This window comes from Hyla sarda, chromosome 8, assembly GCF_029499605.1.
Source record: "Hyla sarda isolate aHylSar1 chromosome 8, aHylSar1.hap1, whole genome shotgun sequence".
NCBI lineage: Eukaryota > Metazoa > Chordata > Amphibia > Anura > Hylidae > Hyla > Hyla sarda.
This window is the reverse complement of record NC_079196.1, coordinates 23,837,800-23,857,496: the sequence shown is the minus strand read 5'-3', so window position 1 is coordinate 23,857,496 and position 19,697 is coordinate 23,837,800. Positions and strand designations below refer to the sequence as shown.

The following is a 19,697-nucleotide window of genomic DNA, read 5'->3' as shown; positions in this document are numbered from 1 at the left end:
CACATTTCTATGTAGTTTCATAACCAAACCCTGTTTGCATTAGGAAGATGAAATCATTCTTAAGTTTAAAGTGAATATCCGACCTTCAAATAGATTCCACATTCTGTAGCAATGAATTTCTTACAATATCCTAAATTAGGGATGTCCTGATACCATGTTTTTAAGATGAGTACTAATACTTTTTTTGAGTATGAGTACTCACTGATACCTTTTTTTTTTTTTAAAATGGCATGTGAAAGCAAAGGTGGCTTTAGATTTTGTAAAGACAGGTGAAAGTGGAACATGGGGGTTATCCACCATAAAGTGATTTTAGTACCGGTGCTTGTCTTGGAGCTAAATGGCTGTGTTGTGAATTTTCTCCCACTACAAGTCTCAGGATTCTTTGTTTGTATGTGTAGGGTCACTTTTCTCCCTTCCACACATCAGCCACCCCACCCATTGAAACACACAAGTTCCATGCTGTGCTGTGGAGAATGGTCTCCCATGCCACCCAGTGGTCACTCCACCCATTGAAGCAGACTAGTGATGTAATGTCTCAGGCTACTCATTTTATATGCTGTTAAAAATAAATATTGGGGCAAAGATTGCATAAGAATTGTGAGACCAGCCATCAAACACAGGAACAGACACTATATTATGAACTACACTAACTTTACAGCCCCTGTAGCATAGTCAAGTAAGAAAAATTTCTGGAATACACCTTTAAGATATGATTCCAGTAGTTAGATAGTGACTCCTACTATTAGATAGAAGCCCCCAGTATTTAAGTAGGGAATCCCCACTATTAGGTAGAAGCCCCTAGTACCTAGGAAAGTAGGGAATTCTCCTATTAGGTTGAACACCCCAGTAGGTAGGAAGGAAACCCTATACAAAACCCAGGGGATAAACAGACAAACAGAAATAGAGTAGTCTAACAAGCCAGGTCATAACCAAGATGGCAGCATAGATACCAAATCACTAAGGAAAGAATAAATGTATATGAAGCTGAAGTCAGAATGCACAGAGCAAACCAGTAGCAGTGTGATAGCTAGTGCACAGAAGCTGAACACAAGCAAGGTCTAAGCAGACTAGCAAAGTATTTATGTGTACCTGGGATTGGTGTGGACACTGAGAACAGATGTAATATACTCTAGGTCCAAGCCCGCTGATAGGACCAGGCGTCATCACATCAACACACAATACTTCGATGAACACAGGAAAATTAACCCTGAATGAAGGGCCTGTTCCTACTCATTACAACAGCTGGAATGCTGGAAGTTGGAGTTTTGCAACAGCCGAAAGCACCCTGGTTGGGAAACACTGACCTAGACAAGTAACTCCTACATAGATGATTTTTCATGATTTTTTTCCCATAAAGAAACCCATAATACACGCGATGGACTTCAGAACAATTCATAGAATGTTTCTCATCGGTTTATTTGCAATAATAACTGAATCCATCATGAGTCTTTTGTTGAAGGCTTCTCTGGTCAAGGTGTACGGATGTGACAGATTTGTACATAAATACAAAATTCGGGTTATAAATATATCACAAAATCCCATTTAGAAAAAACTGTTCTGTAGGTGTTAAAATGTGGTAAGAGATCAACTATATACATTATGTACAATTACATATTATACTTGGGGTAGGGGTGGCGGGGGGAGCTAGTCGGTATTCATATGACTTACAGATGACAGTGCCACCTATGTTCCAGAGCTGAAAGAATGATTATATGGCAACTGTATCAAGCTGGGCACAGTCTATGTCAATCATTCAAAGCTGTGGGTCTCTGATTGTTGCAAAACTGTTGAGAGTTGTAGTTTTGCAGCAGCCAGGGAGGTACAGTTTGGAGATGACTTGTCTATGACGTCTGCTAAATGGATCGAGATATGACAGATCCATCCTGTTATCTGCACACTGAAGTGCTCGCCTATGGGTTTATTAAAGTGCACCTCCTATTTCAGATCGGTACCGCAAAAATTTGGTGTTTTCCTATGCAACTACTTTTCCATGGATGGGACGGCAGTGTAGAAGCATTAAAAAGCTATAGAGAAAAATGTAAATTATGTAAAAAAAAGATAAAAGCCGCAAAAATAGAGACAGACTCATTGCCAAAAAGAGTAAAACGTACCCCAAAATGTTCTTTAACTATATAAATAGCAAAAAGATTAGAAATGAATGCGTAGGCCCTTTAAAAAATGATGAGGAGGAAATTATAAACGTGGATCAGGAAAAAGCAAATATATTAAACAAATTCTTCTCTACTGTATTCACTGAGGAAAATGAAATGCCAGTTGAAATACAACAAGATAAGGTAAACTCCCCAGTACAGGTCACATGTCTAACCCAGGAAGAAGTACAGGTCATTTGTCTTACCCAGGAAGAAGTACAGTGCCGACTACAAAAAATCAAAATAGACAGATTACCAGGTCCCGATGGCATTCACCCCCGTGTTATAAAAGAAATTAAGTAATGTAATAGACAGACTCCTATTTTTAATATTCAAGGACTCTATAGTGACAGGAAATGTTCCCCAGGACTGGTGCATGGCAAATGTGGTGCCAATATTTAAAAAGGGGTCAAAATGTGACCCTGGGAATTATGGACCTGTTAGTTTAACCTCCATTGTATGTAAATTGTTTGAGGGTTTTCTAAGGGATGCTATTTTGGAGTATCTTGATAAAAATAAATGTATGACTCCATATCAGCATGGCTTTGTGAGGGATCGGTCCTGTCAAACTAACCTGACCAGCTTTTATGAGGAGGTGAGCTCCAGACTGGACCAGGGGCAATCGCTTGATGTTGCATATCTTGATTTTTCCAAAGCATTTGATACAGTGCCACATAAAAGGTTGGTGCATAAAATGAGAAGGATGGGGCTGGGGGACAATGTGTGCAAGTGGGTAAGTAACTGGCTCAGTGATAGGAAACAGAGGGTGGCTATTAATGGTACTTATTCTGATTGGGTGACTGTTACTAGTGGGGACCACAGGGGTCAGTCTTGGGTCCTGTTCTATTTAATATATTTATTAATGACCTTGTAGAGGGGTTGAATAGTAAAGTAGCAAGCTTTGCAGATTATACTAAACTCTGTAAAGCGGTAAACAATGGCAGTGATAGGACTCAGGACCCCCGGACAGGCAGGGGGAGAGAAGCGGGTGGCGGCGGTCTATGGCACCGCAAAAGCCACTGCAGTTCATTGATTTAAAGCGCCGCTTTAAATCAATGATCTGCAGCGGTGTCGCGGGGGGATAAATAGCCGATAACTTACACGGGAATATCGGTACAAGTTATCGGCTATCGGCCCTAACCTCCACCGATTATCGGTATCGGCCCTAAAAAAACAATATCGGTCGATCCCTACCACGACAAGGAAATAATTCTACCGCTGTACAAATCACTAGTCAGACCACACATAGAATACTGTGTACAGTACTGGGCACCAGTGTACAAGAAAGATATAGTAGAGCTGGAGAGGGTTCAAAGACGGGCAACCAGAGTAATACGGGGCATGGGAGGACTACAGTACCCAGAAAGATTATCAGAATTAGGGTTATTTAGTTTAGAAAAAAAAAGGCTTAGGGGCGACCTAATAACTATGTATAAATATTTCAGGGGACCGTACAGAGATCTCTCCCATGATCTATTTATACCCAGGACTGTATCTATAACAAGGGGGCATCCTCTACGTTTAAAGGAAAGAAGGAGTCTACAGCAGCACAGATGGGGGTTCTTTACTGTAAGAACAGTGAGACTGTGGAAATCTCTGCCTGAGGAGGTGGTCATGGTGAACTCTGTAAAATAATTTAAAAGGGTCTTGATGAATTTTTGGAGAATAATAACAATACAGGTTATGGATTCTATATCTATAGGGACAGAAGGTTGATCCAGGGATCTATTCTGCCATATATGGAATTTTTACCTCTACTATGAGGGGTTTTTGCCTTCCTCTTGATCAACTCAGTAGGGACTTATTAGGGTTATAGGATGAACTTGATGGACTCTGGTCTTTTTTCAACCTTATGAGCTATGTTACTATGTATGTTACTATTAGGCCCAGGCTGTTGCAATAAAAAAATAAACCTGGACTTACCTCCCGCCACTCCTCTGATGTCGCTCTCCCTGGGGCCCGACACATCAGAATGCCTCTCGGCTAATCGATGGCCACAGTAATTTCCCACCTCGGTGAAAGGCTGAATGACAAAGTGATGTTTTGGGCCCAGCCCCGATCTTCTTCCCAGTGCCTGGGCCCAATACATCACACTGCTGCTCAGCTTATCACCAGACGAGGTGGGACATCGTTGCCGCCAGTGATTATGTTGGGCCCAGTGTGATATGTTGGGCCCAGGATGCAGAAAGAAGATTGCAGCGAAGGATGAGAAAGCGATACTGGTGGAGCGGCGGGGGGTAATTTTTATCCTTGCTTGTCCTAAGGAGATCACAATGTAAATATATGACAAATTGAGAAAACTGTTTAGATTTACACAGTAGGGAGCGGTAGGATCTACCAACTCCATCTATACAATAAGGGCATACTATATATAGATATGATATTAACTTTTATAGGTTTTAACTGAAGTGGAAGGTGCAATTTAATGGAAACATCTACCAATGTTTTGACTGGTATGGAAGGACACCAATCGAGGAGCCTACGAGTGTAGACATGTCCAGGTTAACTCGTCATCTGACCATTGAGGCCCATCCTTTAAGTGTCAGAATAAGTTGATTTGTGGCTATTTTAGTCTAAAAAGTTTTAATAAGACATTGAAATCTGGTCATGTATGGAACAAGATGCATTAAAACAGATCTTGTGTTCTTCCTCATTGTCCACAAGATTTCGGGAGTCCAAATCCAGTTCATTATTTTAAACCAACCATAGAGGCAAATACTCTACGAGCCCCTTGAGTTATGCCATGCCGCATCTTCCATATTGTCTCTCATACTTAGCAATACAGATCCAAACAGTACAGACCACAGGTATACAGAAGGCTCATGTCTCATGAAACAAGTGTCAAACTCCAGATTTCCAGATACATTTTTGCTTGATTTAAGTCCTGTTGGTCAGCAAAAATTTTCCCTTGAATTTTTTTTTGGGGATGATGTGATATTCTCATACAGAGGAGCAGATAAGGCAGCTGAATATCAATGTTCCAATTTGTAGTTATAAGTTACATGTCAAAATCTCCATCGTAGGCCAAGGTCAGGGGCTTTTGTTGAGGAAATACAGTTTTCGGTTCTGGTGGCTTTCTGCTGCAAAGGTGAAAAAAAAGAGAAGATAACAATGTCATATAAACTGTTTGAAGGAGAACTTCCAGAAGAGAACTCGAAAAGACTCGACAGCAGTGTAGATAAAAGAGGAAAAGACCCATAGAAGAGATCAACTGAGCCTCCCATAATGCTTCTAGTATCTGCACCCAGCACACAAGGGCCTGGTGCAGACCCTTGGGCCAATTCCACATCCTCTTTGTTTAGTAGTTAGTAATTTAAAGAGTCCTCCATGAGTCCTCAAACCCAGTAACAAATGGCATGGAGCCAACCAATGCTGTACCTCCTCTTTCCGAGAGCCCCATAGCAGTCTCATGGTTTGCCTGTATGGTATGTATGCCCTTGTTCTAGGCTTTATCAATGCTTAAAGGGGTACTCCGCCCCTAGACATCTTATCCCCTATCCAAAGCATAGGGGATAAAATATTTGATCGTGGGGTTTTTGCTGCTGGGGACACCCACGATCTTCCTGCTGCACCCGGCATTCGTTTAGAGCGTCGGGTGCACCACCAGAGGCTTGTGATGTCACAGCCACGCCCCGCTCTTTACATCATGGCCACGCCCCCTCATTGAAAGTCTATGGGAGTGGGCGTAACGGCCGTCACGCCCCCTCCCATAGACTTACATTAGGGGCATGGCCGTGATGTCATGAGCCGCCACCCCGCATCACCAGTCATCCGGCACGGAGCGCAGTTTGCTCTGTACACGGGATGTCTGGGGTGCCGCAGCCGAGATCGCAGGGGTCCCCAGCGGCGGGACCCTTTGCAATCAGACATCTTATCCCCTATCCTTTGGATAGGGGATAAGATGTCTAGGGGCGGAGTACCCCTTTAAAGTTACATGGCCAAAGCCTGAGGCCACTCTGCTCATAGAAATAACATTTCCAGCCCTTATTCTACTCAAGTTCAGCATTACACAGAGACAACTGGTTTGATCATAATTTCAATTCAATGTCTACTGTACTTCTCAAGTGGCTCAAATGGTGGTATTTATATGTAGGAGCGGGGGGGGGGGGTAGTAGATACTTGACCTCAGATCCTGCTGAATGGGAGATACTTGGGAGGCAGCTGCCAGATCCAGGCAAAGGCTCAATTGAGGGGTGGTGTGGTCCACCACCTACAAGAAATTTTTTGGCATTTCCTGTAAATATACCAGAAATGTTTTCCTAATGGAAACCCCTTGAGAACTCTGACAGTAAATGTCAGCAAAACAGAAATCATGTCCTTACCATCCTGAAAAATACTTACCAGACTAGATAAGAGATAATAATGAGGAAAACCAAGATAAGAAAGCTGCCAACACACACGACATAGACCCAGAGACTTATTCGTCCATCTGAAACGAGATACAAGATACGTCAACACAAGGGGGACAGCTCTAAACTTGATGGAGCATAAAATTGGCTTGCGGCATTCTTTCGGCATCTCCTTTTGGGATGCTTCTTTACAATCATTGGGATCTACAGTATAAAAAAGAACGAAGTACGGAGACATCAATGAGACCTGACGCTATTTCTAGCTACGCTTCATAGGATCCTAATGTATCTGCTTGAACTTGACCCTTCCATTTTGTAGCATCAATGGGATATCTTCTTGTCTGGTGTTTTTGTATTTGTGCAGTCTTTAACTAAGCCACTAAGGACACAGCTGTTTCTGGTCGTAAAAAACAGGAGAAGAATTAACAATTGTTTGTGTTGTTTTAGAAATGAATTAGCAGAGATCAAGGTTTCTCAATTTCAGCTATTGGCAAAGGGAGGCCATTGTCATTCACTGACTACATATAACCTATACTGGGTTCATGGGCTGGGGTCAAAGCCCTACACATAAGGTTGTCTTATATAATGGTCCCAGAGTACATGATGTGACACAATGGTGACAGGGACTGATGTGATTGATACTCTGGACAAATTTATTCATCATGAAACCATCAAAGAAGAGAAGAAACACCTGGCTACTGTTCAGACTTCTATATCACTTAGAGTTCCATATTGTAGCTAGAACCTCTAGTGGTACTTCAAGAACAGGATAAAGTCCATACAAATATAGATAGAAGAACAGAGCACTCACTATCCAGGATTTTCTAGTAATCACTTTATTTCATATCAAAGGAAACATCAAGGAATGGTACGGGCAGAGGAAGCGGGGAGGCGAGGAATGCTTCACCGGGCGGGCGACAGCAGCACTTTCACGCATATCATGCGTGAAACGGCTGCTGTCACCCACCCGGTGAAGCGCTCCTCGCCTCCCCGCTCCCTCTGCCCGTACTGTTCCTTGATGTTTCGTGTGATATAAAATAAAGTGACTACTACCAAATCCTGGATGGTGAGTGCTCCGTTCTTTTATCCATTTACATTTACATTTATTAATCAGTTTATAATAGTTTTTGGCATAAATTAAGCCTAAATAAGTTGCAAATCGTGGCGCAGTGAAGCTGCAAAAAATAAGACTTTTCTCAACACTTTCGAAAACTGAGTAGTCAGGGCCAGGGATTTATTCTGATGCCATATTTGGAGTCAGAAAGGATTTTTTTCCTTGGTATGGGGCAATTGGCATTAGCCTCATAAGGGTTTTTTGCCTTCTTCTGGATCAACACAGTAGGAATATACATTGCGCTTGATGGACTCTGATTTTTTTTCAAATGTAATAAGTATTTAATTGTGATTGGGCGCGAGTTAATACTTTTAGACAAATGTAACAATACTAAAGCCAAAATGTAGAAAAACTTTCTGGCATTGTGTATTTTTTTTTACAGTCTTCACCATGCAGAATAATTAATGGGATATTTTAATGGTTCAGACTTTATGTGATAAATATGGGGAAAATTGCTTTAGGCCCTCCACATGCAGTTGCTTGATTGCTTGTACAATACACTGCAATACAAAGGTATTGCAGTGTACTGTGTAATTGTATTGCACGCTGCCTCTGGCACATTGAATTAGGAGTACAAAGATGGCAGACCTGGGGGCTTTCACTAGACTCCAGCTATCGTTACAGCTGCTCAGCACCCCTTTATGCCATAATGCCAATCTGGAGAAAGGGCATTCATGCTACCCCCCCCCCCCCCCGCCTTCTAACAACTTAAAGGGGTACTCCGCCCCTAGACATCTTATCGTATTGTGAATACTATCCCTTATAAAGAGGATAGGGGGTAAGATTTCTGATCGCGGGGGACCCACCAGTCATCTGTTGCATGGAGCGAACTTTGCTCCTTGACGGATGACTGGCGATGCGGTGCCGGTTGCTTCTCACGGCCCCTTGTGACGTTACGGCCAAGCCCTCTCAATGCGAGTCTATGGGAGAGGGTGTAATGGCAGTCACGCCCCCCTCCCATAGACTTGAATTGAGGGGGCACGCCGTGATGTCACAAGGGGGTGTGGCCGTGACGTCACACGCCTCTGATGCTGCACCCAACACTCTAAACGAATGCTGGGTGCACCAGGGAGATCGCGGTGGGCCCCAGCGGAGGGACCCCTGCGATCAGACATCTTATCCCCTATCCTTTTGATATACAATAAGATGTCTAGGGGTGGAGTACCCCTTTAAGTGCCCTGTTTGCTACTGCAGGCAAGTATCAGCTGTATAACACACAATTTAAACATTTTATTCCAATGTTTGGATTTTGTTATATTGAAAAACCTTCATTAAAAAAAATTGCTGTACGTGAAGTGGAGGAGTACAAATTTTTTTTTTTTTGGATAGCTATGTACCCATAACCCCCCTGATCTATTGTTCCCCTACTTGCCTTGGTCAAATAGCTGAATTGACCAGTTGAATATCTCCGGGAGTTGGGAGTTGATGGGTTTGCTCTTTGGAATAAATGTTTTCACGTCGGCCTTCTTTGACTCCGTGCCGGGAACCTTCAGGCAGTAGTCCAGAACTCCACTTGATCTCATGATCTGCGTGTATCCATTCTCACAGCCGCAGACTCCACTCTGCAGAACCCCAAAGACAAGTTTACAGTCACCAATGATGTCTGATCATAGACTAAAAGTTCATGCCGGTATCATGCAGACTGGTTGTTGACCACCAGGGCCGGATACGTTTTCACAGGTTGAGTTCAGTGAACGGTGAATGCAGCCTTAGCAGGAGTGTAAAGAGGATTATTGATTTCTGTGGGGAGCTGATCAATATGGAGGATAGACCACAGACGGCTTTTCTGGTCTGGGGTTATTGATGGTCGGTTTCATATGCTGGACTCACCATGTCATGAATATAAAGCGAGACAATCCTTGGAAGACCAAACAGCAGGTATCAATGTGTAAAGGGCAATACATATAAACAGCATATTTAAGGGGTCACCTGGGACCTCATAAGGAGTACAGAACCCCCACCAGACATCCCGATAGCATGCTTGGCATATCTATAACAAGCTGTATAGAGTTACAAGCAATGTGCTATAATTCTAGGAAGGCTTAAAGGGGTACTCCACTGCTCAGCATTTGGAACTGTTATGAACGCTGGAGCCGGCACTGGGAGCTTGTGATGTCATAGCCCCACCCCTTCATAATGTCACGCCCCGTCCCTGCAATGCCAGTCTATGGAAGGGGGCGTGATGGCTGTCATGCCCCCCTCCCATAGACTTGCATTGAGGGGACGGGACGTGACGTAATAAGAGGGCAGGGCTATGACGTCACAAGCTCCCATCACCGGCTCCAGTGTTCGGAATAGTTTGTTCCAAACGCTGAGCACCCCTTTAAAGTATATCCAGTTGCAAAAGTCTTGGCATCCCATTTGCAGCATTCTTTTTGAAAACACACTTATCTAGTACACGGCATTGCCAGATTTTCCTACCTAAACCTTGTGGGAGAGAAAAAGCAACAATGCAACGTCCTCATACCCCGACCTCATATCCCATCCTCCGAGGCCAACCTCAAATCCTGTCCTCATGTCCCGTCCTCATATCCTGACCTTATACCCTGTCCTTATATGCTATCCTCATAGCCAGACAAGAATTTAATAAATATGTGTAAAAATGTGGAGGGCTACTTTTAGAAGTCAAATAAGGTGTAAGTGTGCCAAAAGGAGTGTGGCGACTTATAGGTCTAATACAAAATTTGGGAAAAATTATATTCAAAGTATATCTCCCAGAAGGAAAAGAGCTTGCTCTCTGGTGCCCCCTATTGCAGGTAGCATCCCTGAAAGTAAACGTGGCTTTCACAAGATCCCTAGAACATGACTGGGGATTTTAATAACCAAACCTGAATCTGCCAAAAGGGAAAGTTACCTATCTTGTAGGCAGCTGTTTCGAGGCTGTTGCCACTTGTCAGTACAGAACTGGGTGTTTGCAGAAAGGTTACCTTCAATAGGTGGTAGCTAAGAGCATTTACAATCCCTAGAACATGACTGGGGATTTTAATAGCAAAACCTGAAACTCTTACAAAAAGGAAAGTTATCCATTTGTAGACAGCTGTTTCAGGGTGGTTGTCCCTTGTCAGTACAGAACTGGATGCTTGCAAAAATGCTAACTCCAATAGGTGGCAGTAGAGAGTGTTCATGATCCCTAGAACATGACTAGTGATTTTTATAGCCAAACCTGAATCTCTCCCAAAAGGGAATGTTACCCACTTGTAGACAGCTGTTTCAGGGTGGTTGTCCCTTGTCAGTACAGAACTGGATGCATGCAGAAATGCTATCTTCCATAGGTGGCACTAGAGAGCGTTCACAATCTCTAGAACATAACTGGGAATTTTAATAACCAAACCTGAAACTCTACCAAAAGGAAAAGTTACCCATTTGTAGGCAGCTGTTTCGGAGTTGTTGGCCATATTCAGTACAGAACTGGGGGTTTGCATAAATGTTACCTCCAATAGATGGCAGCAGAGAGCACAAGATATTTACCTTTGGGGGGGGGGGTGTGTGTGTGTGTGTGTGTGTGTGTGTGTGTGTGTGTGTGTGTGTGTTGGCGTTGGCGTTGGCGTTGGCGTTGGCCCAGTACAGGAGATGTTGCCCCGTAGCCTTGCTGCCCTATCCGGCAGCCTCCCTTCAGTGTCCCCAGGGCCCCTTGCACCTGTTTCCCCCTGTACGTATGTTCTCCAATGGTTTGTATTATACAATGTGTTGTGTCTTTAAGCGTTCTGTCATGTGATTGTTACCCAGAGGTACAAGTGACCAAGTGATCCCAACAGTGACCTATGGGCTCCCTGCTAGTCTCCCCCATATAAGCCCTGGGTGGAGCTTCTCTCTCTTTCGGCTGAGGTCCAGTGCAGTCGCCTAGTTTGTGTGTCCAGAGTGTTGGAGACCTCAAAGTCCAGTCCTGCAGCCGCCATCAAGTCAAGTAAGATAAAGTCACAGCTTTATGAGTCAAGTCAAGTCAGTCCCTGTTATCTGTCAAGTCAGCGTGCTCGGCATTCATTTGTCGAGTCCTACTACAAGTCCCAGCAAGCCCTTAAGGTCTCTGTGTCACTGGTCACCTCCTTGGGCCCTGGCTGAACTGTATAGACTTTACCATCTGTCTACCCTCAGTAAAGCTACTGTTATCCGTAACTTGGTGTCAAAGTCTTTTTTGCCCCCGTATCTAGCCCAGGATCCAGCAGTATACCTTCGGGTGGTATCGAGGATAAACCACGCCCTGGCATCATGAATACAAGGGGTTAATGCCATCTGCCCCTAGGGTAACAACATCTGCCCTCATCACACCCCGTTACCACATATACACACACTTTATTTTTTCAAGAAGCCACAATTTTTTTTACATTTAATAACTACATTTTAAAATAGTTGTATGAGATAAGAAAATACACGGCTGATTTCTTCTAAAAACAGGGATACTCCTGTACATGGACTATGTGTCTCAGCCCCATTAAAAAATATGAGCCTGAGCTGCGATACCCTACACAAGGGTGACAGTGTTTCGCCAGGTTCCTCTAATTCAGTGTTTCCCATCCAGTGTGCCTCTAGTTGTTGCAAAACTACAACTCCCAGCATGCTCAGACAGCTGTTGGCTGTCTGGGCATTCTGGGATTTGTAGTTTTGCAACAGCTGGAGGCACCCTGGTTGGAAAAGATTGGTTTAATCTCATACAACCACTTTGTTATATGGCTACTTATTAAAAATGTATTTTGCAACTCAGAGCTACAGGGCTATATTGTAGATAACAATCATCCGCTTCTAAGGAGAGGAGAAGTAATTTATGCCGCCCGATATTATGCAATTATTCATTGTATTCTGTTGACTGTACTGAACCGTATCCAGTCAGCACAGAATGTGACCTGGAACAATTCATTAAATAACTTTATTTACTATAATATCTGTATAGAGGGATTATTATCTCTTCTTAGTCGCTGTCTTCCAGCCCGGGGAGGGTAGAGGTAGTCAGGCAGGGGCTCTGGGTCAGCTCAGCGTCGAGGATAATTCTAATTTAAAGCGTTATTCCACTTTTAACAACATTTCACAGTATAAATCTGCATAAAAGCTTCAGTGACTGTGCAGGAGGTTACTGCTTTTTTGGCATTTTTGAATAATTTTTATGTTGTTTTCTGCATTTCCATGGATCGCTGCTACGACCGTTCTGCTGGGTGTCCCTGGAAAGCAGACAAAGCTTTAGCTCCTCCTCCTGTCAAACAGGTGACCTAACATCTTAGCTTTAAAGGGGTAATCAACAGGTGGTAGAAAGTTATACAGATGTGTAAATTACTTCTATTTAAAAATCTTAATCCTCCCAGTACTTATCAGCTGCTGTATGCTCCAGAGGAAGTTGTGTAGTTCTTTTTAGTCTGACCACAGTGCTCTCTGCTGCCACTATGTCTGTGTCAGGAACTGTGCAGAGTAGGAGAAAATCCCCATAGCAAACCTCCCCTGCTCTGGACAGTTCCTGACATGGACAGAGGTGGCAGCAGAGAGCACTGTGGTCAGACTAGAAAGAACTACACAACTTCCTCTGGAACATACTGTAGCTGATAAGTACTGGAAGGGTTAAGATTTTTTTTTTTTTAAATGCAACAGTAATTTTTCGGGGGGATTTCCTAGTGGATTTTTGCAAAATTTTCAGAAACAATTCTGCTACATGTGAACGTTACCTAATGCCATGTTCACACAGTTTTTGATACCATCCCCCCTTCCCTCACCAAAAAAAGAAAAATGACAAATCTTTTGTAGCCGTTTTCCCCCGAAAATAGCGTCTGTTAAAAAATTAAATGTTGCAGATGTTTTCCCATTGAGTTACATAGAACTAAAAGGAGTTATGTATCCGAAAGGACCGTGGATAAGTTGCTGATTGCTAGGGGTCCAGCTTTTGGGGCCCCATCAGCGATCCCCTGTATGAGGCCCCATCTCTCATCCCAGCATGCAGTGGCTGCCGTTTCTCCCCAATGCTGCCCAAAGTGACGGCCTGCCCAGCCAATCACGGCCGAGACAGGACCCCGTGTATAGCAACAGTGCAGTTGAAGCACATTGGTGAGAAACGGCAGACCCTGCATGAGGTGAGAGCTGGGGCCTCGTATAGGGGATCGCTGGGGGAATACCAGCAGTCAGACTTTTTATAACGGGCATTTATAACGGAGGTATTTTTATAGTGTGAAAGCAGCCTAAGTCTAATTAAAAGAAAAAGTCTTATCACTCCTCTGTGCTCACTCCTGTCCTATCAGACTGCAGCATGAAAACAGAGAGGAGGGGGTTACAGAGCAGCCAGCAGTGATTGGATAAAGAGAACCAGCACAGCACAGCAGACTCAGGTAGAAAGTGAATGCATGGACAGTGAGGGCGGGATCAGTGTTTGTCTCGGACACTCCCCTTCCTGAGCAGTGGATATCAGAATGAATGAGCAGTTTATCAGAGGGATTTGTGAGCCAAATACAGGAGCTAGATGCATACAAAAAAACATGTAAAAAATCTACATGACCCAGTGAGTAACATATAGAAGCATTATTTTTTTTCTGGGATATAACAGGCACACTTTAACTGTGTAATGGTCACTTAAAGGGGTGCTCTGCTGCTCAGCCTTAGGAACAAATTGTTCTGAACGCTAGAGCTAGCGCCGGGAGCTTGTGATGTCATAGCCCCGCCCCCTCATGACATCACACCCCGCCCCCTCAATGCAAGTCTATGGGAGGGGCTTGACAGCTGTACCCCTTTAAGCACCCACTATGCACTGCGTAAGAATTGCATATGATATACAGACCCTAAGAAAGAAAACAACATGATGTTATTTAAAATAAGTGCAAGGTAAAGTGAAGGAAAGTGGGCAAAGTGAAGGAGAGTGGTGGAAATGTCTTAAAGGGGTTATCCACCATAAGGTGATTTTAGTATGTATCTCCACACAGTAATGGACATGCTTAGGGAAAATCCGCTCTTATCTTGGGGCTAAATGGCTATGTTGTGAGATTACCAAAACACTGTGGTTAGCTTTTTGTGAACTGGTATTTCCTGTCGGAGTTTTTTCCCTTAAACTACAAATCCAATGATTCATTGTTTGTAAGTGTGAGGTCACATTCCTCCCTCCCACACATCAGCCACCACACCCAATGAAACACAAATGAGCTGCATTCCATTCAAAAGACCAGTGTTTTATAACCCGGGTGCCTCCAGCTGTTGCAAAAGTACAATTAATTGCAGAATGATCTCTCACCCACCCAGCGGTTGTTCCACTCATTGGAGCAGACAGGCTCCCTTTGAACACCTGACTAGTGATGTCAGGTCTCGGCCGCACTGCAACCTGGGAAAACCTGAGGCCTGGGTAATTTTGTATGCTGTTAAAAATAAATATTGGGGCGAAAATCACAGAAGAATTGTGAGACCATCGTCACACACAGGTACAGACACTGTATTATGAACTACACTAACTTTACAGCCCCTGTAGCTTAGTCAAATAAAAAATAAAAAATAAATGGAATACCCCTTTAATGTCCCATTTGCACTAAAATATAAAAAAAATAGTATTTTTTTTGCATAGGATGGTTAGAGGGTAAGAGATAGTTCTCCTACTAGGGCAGAGGTCTCCATGCTGGGAGTTGTAGTTTGGCACCATCTGGAGTTCCACAGTTTGGAGACCGCTGTACTACATGACAACAGTCCAGGGTCATATCTGAATGTCCCTTTAACTATTACCATAAATTTCCTCTAGGGGGCACTAGCGGACCGTTCCTACAGCAAAAATGTCTCCATAAACCAGGTTGTTTACGTAGCGCTCCTTTCTAAGTAGGTTACCTGCATGCAATACGAAAATGGTTTTTTGCACGGTGGGTCGCAGTGTCGAACAGCTGCCGGCCGGGAGTTCGGAGAGCAGCCTCCTGCAAGGAGAAAAAACATCAATACCTGATATTAGTTATTCCACCCATCACCCCCCCCCCCCCCCCCCTCCCAGCCCTCCAAAAAAAAAAAATGTCCTCCTTCCCCGGCTGAGCTTTTGTTCCTTCTGGGCTGGTGAGGAGGTTTCCTTAGTGTTGCCAGCAGAAATCGATGATATTGTGGCTGCTGCAAATATTTTATTATATTGTATTCCAAACAGCGTGCCTCCAGCTGTTGCAAAACGACAACTCCCAGCATGCCCAGACAGCCTCTGGCTGTTCGGGCATGCTGGGAGTTGTAGTTTTACAACAGCTGCAGGCACGCTGTTTGGGAAATGCTGCAAAAAAAAAACATTCTAAGCATTTATTTATGTATCAAATTCTTAATGTTTTACATATTCTGCTACATTGTATAATAAAGAAAACAATATATACAATAATATAAATAATAATGTATAAAAAAAAATTAATGCACCAACCATGGCTACATGTATTCTGGTATTAATCCAGTGTTTTATAACCAGGGTGCCTCCAGCTGTAGCAAAAATACAATTTATTGCAGAATGATCTCTCACCCACCCAGCGGTCGCTCCACCCATTGGAGCAGACAGGCTCCCTTTGAACACCTGACTAGTGATGTAATGTCTCGGCCAGCTGGTGAGGAGGTTTCCTTAGTGTTGCCGGTAGTAATTGATGATATTGAGGCTGCTGCAAATATTTTATTATATTGTATTCCAAAAAGCGTGCCTCCAGCTGTTGCCAAACTACAACTCCCAGCATGCCCAGACAGCCTCCGGCTGTCTGGGCATGCTGGGAGTTGTAGTTTGGCAACAGCTGGAGGCACGCTGTTTGGGAAACAATGCAAAAAAACATTCTAAGCATTTATTTCTGTATCAAATTCTGAATGTTTTACATATTCTGCTACATTGTATAATAAAGAAAATAATATATACGATAATATAAATAATGTATAAAAAAATTAATGCACCAACCATGGCTACATGCATTCTGGTATTTTATAACAGTGTTTTATAACCAGGGTGCCTCCAGCTGTTGCAAAAGTACAATTAATTGCAGAATGATCTCTCACCCACACAGCGGTCGCTCCACCCATTGGAGCAGATAGGCTCCCTTTGAACACCTGACTAGTGATGTAATGTCTCGGCCAGCTGGTGAGGAGGTTTCCTTAGTGTTGCCGGTAGTAATCGATGATATTGAGGCTGCTACTAATATCTTATTATATTGTATTCCAAACAACGTGCCTCCAGCTGTTGCAAAACTACAACTACAGCCTCCGGCTGTCCGGGAATGCTGGGAGTTGTAGTTTTCCAACAGCTGGAGGCACACTGTTTGGGAAACGCTGCAAAAAAACATTCTAAGCATTTATTTATGTATCAAATTCTGAATGTTTTACATATTCTGCTACATTGTATAATAAGGAAAATAATATATACGATAATATAAATAATAATGTATAAAAAAAATAAATGCACCAACCATGGAATTGGCTACATGTATTCTGGTATTAATCAGCACCTTGCAAGGAAAGCATCTAAGAAGATGCACTGAAAGGCGCTATGCTCTGCTGCATTGCAATTTGGGAGACATCAATATTGTGATGCAATATGTTCTGCTGCACTGCACGGTGAGACATGCAGCTCCTATAATGCACTATGCTCTGCTGCATTGCAATTTGGGAGACATGACTTACATACTGCACTATGCTGCATTGCATTGTGAGAGATGTAGCTCCTGTAATGAGCTATGCTCTGCTGCGTTGCAATTTGGGAGAGGTATTTTTTTGTAATGCACTCTGCTCTGCTGCATTGCAATTTGGGAGGCATAACTTCTCTAATGTTCTTTGCTCTGCTGCATTGCATTGTGAGAGATGTAGTTCCTGTAATGCACTATGCCCTGCTGCACTGTAATTTGGGAGGAATAACATAAGTAATGCACTATGCTCTGCAACATTGTTAGATATGTAGTTTTTGTAATGCGCTATGCTCTGCTGCATTGATATTTGGGAGACATCAATTCTGTAATGCACTATGCTCTGCTGTGTTGCAATTTGGGAGACATAACTTACGTAACGCACTATGCTCTGCTGCATTGATATTTGGGAGACATCAATTCTCTAATGCACTATGCTCTGCTGTGTTGCAATTTGGGAGACATAACTTACGTAACGCACTATGCTCTGCTGCATTGTAAAAGATGCAGGTTTTGTAATGTACTATGCTCTGCTGCATTATACTATATGTTGTTTTGTAATGCACTATGCTCTGCTGCATTGTTAGATATGTAGTTTTTGTAATGCGCTATGCTCTGCTGCATTGATATTTGGGGGACATCAATTCTGTAATGCACTATGCTCTGCTGCATTGCAATTTTTGAGACATCAATATTGTGATGCAATATGTTCTGCTGCACTGCACGGTGAGACATGCAGCTCCTATAATGCACTATGCTCTGCTGCATTGCAATTTGGGAGACATGACTTACATACTGCACTATGCTGCATTGCATTGTGAGAGATGTAGCTCCTGTAATGAGCTATGCTCTGCTGCGTTGCAATTTGGGAGAGGTATTTTTTTGTAATGCATTTGTAATGCACTCTGCTCTGCTGCATTGCAATTTGGGAGGCAAAACTTCTCTAATGTTCTTTGCTCTGCTGCATTGCATTGTGAGAGATGTAGTTCCTGTAATGCACTATGCCCTGCTGCACTGTAATTTGGGAGGAATAACATAAGTAATGCACTATGCTATGCAACATTGTTAGATATGTAGTTTTTGTAATGCGCTATGCTCTGCTGCATTGATATTTGGGAGACATCAATTCTGTAATGCACTATGCAATTTGGGAGACATAACTTACGTAACGCACTATGCTCTACTGCATTGTAAAAGATGCAGGTTTTGTAATGTACTATGCTCTGCTGCATTATACGATATGTTGTTTTGTAATGTACTATGCTCTGCTGCATTGTTAGATATGTAGTTTTTGTAATGTACTATGCTCTGCTGCATTGTTAGATATGTAGTTTTTGTAATGCGCTATGCTCTGCTGCATTGATATTTGGGGGACATCAATTCTGTAATGCACTATGCTCTGCAGTGTTGCAATTTGGGAGACATAACTTACGTAATGTACTATGCTCTGCTGCATTGAAAGATATGCAGTTTTTGTAATGTATAGGGTGGGCCATTTCTATGGATACACCTTAATAAAATGGAAATGGTTGGTGATAGTAACTTCCTATTTGTGGCACATTAGTATATGTGAGGGGGGAAACTTTTCAAGATGGGTGGTGACCATGGCAGCCATTTTGAAGTCGGCTATTTTGAATCCAACTTTTGTTTTTTCAATAGGAAGAAGGTCATGTGACACATCAAACTTATTGGGAATTTCACAAGAAAAACAATGATGTGCTTGGTTTTAATGTAACTTTATTCTTTCATGAGTTATTTACAAGTTTCTGGCCACTTTCCAGGAAACTGTTCATCTAGGAATACTCGGACCTGACACCCATAATGTGGTGGTCACCATCTTGCTGGAAAAACTCAGGGAACGTGGCAGGTCTGAGCATTCCTAGATGAACAGTTTCCTGGAAAGTGGATTGGTCGTCGTGGGTCAGTTGAATGGCCCCCAAGGTCTCCCGATCTGACCCCCTTAGACTTTTATCTTTGGGGTCATCTGAAGGCAATTGTCTATGCTGTGAAGATACGAGATGTGCAGAACCTGAAACTACGGATACTGGAAGCCTGTGCTAGCATTTCTCCTGTGGTGTATATAGTAGTATATAGCAGTGTATACGGATACTGGAAGCCTGTGCTAGCATTTCTCCTGCGGTGTATATAGTAGTATATAGCAGTGTATACGGATACTGGAAACCTGTGCTAGCATTTCTCCTGCGGTGTATATAGTAGTATATAGCAGTGTATACGGATACTGGAAGCCTGTGCTAGCATTTCTCCTGCGGTGTATATAGTAGTATATAGCAGTGTATACAGATACTGGAAGCCTGTGCTAGCATTTCTCCTGCGGTGTATATCGTAGTATATAGCAGTGTATACGGATACTGGAAGCCTGTGCTAGCATTTCTCCTGCGGAGTATATAGTAGTATATAGCAGTGTATACGGATACTGGAAGCCTGTGCTAGCATTTCTCCTGCGGTGTATATAGTAGTATATAGCAGTGTATACGGATACTGGAAGCCTGTGCTAGCATTTCTC

At 43.0% G+C, this 19,697-nt stretch overlaps 1 protein-coding gene across 7 annotated transcripts in view; it reads right to left on the bottom strand.

The window, feature by feature from the left end:
* Positions 1-1,397: 1,397 nt before the first annotated feature.
* Positions 1,398-19,697, bottom strand: part of THSD7B (thrombospondin type 1 domain containing 7B) — a 567,277-nt gene continuing 548,977 nt past the window's right edge. For 5 of the 7 annotated variants that reach the window (XM_056535826.1, XM_056535829.1, XM_056535832.1 and 2 more), the window contains 4 exons: positions 15,384-15,466; positions 8,986-9,175; positions 6,492-6,579; positions 1,398-5,230 (listed from right to left, as the gene is read on the bottom strand). In XM_056535826.1, coding sequence (XP_056391801.1) covers positions 5,149-5,230; positions 6,492-6,579; positions 8,986-9,175; positions 15,384-15,466 — 443 coding nt within the window. In that variant the 3' untranslated portion in view covers positions 1,398-5,148. Of the gene's footprint in view, positions 5,231-6,491; positions 6,580-8,985; positions 9,176-12,222; positions 12,764-15,383; positions 15,467-19,697 lie in introns of those variants that run through there. The other 2 variants (XM_056535830.1, XM_056535831.1) reach the window with 2 other exon arrangements.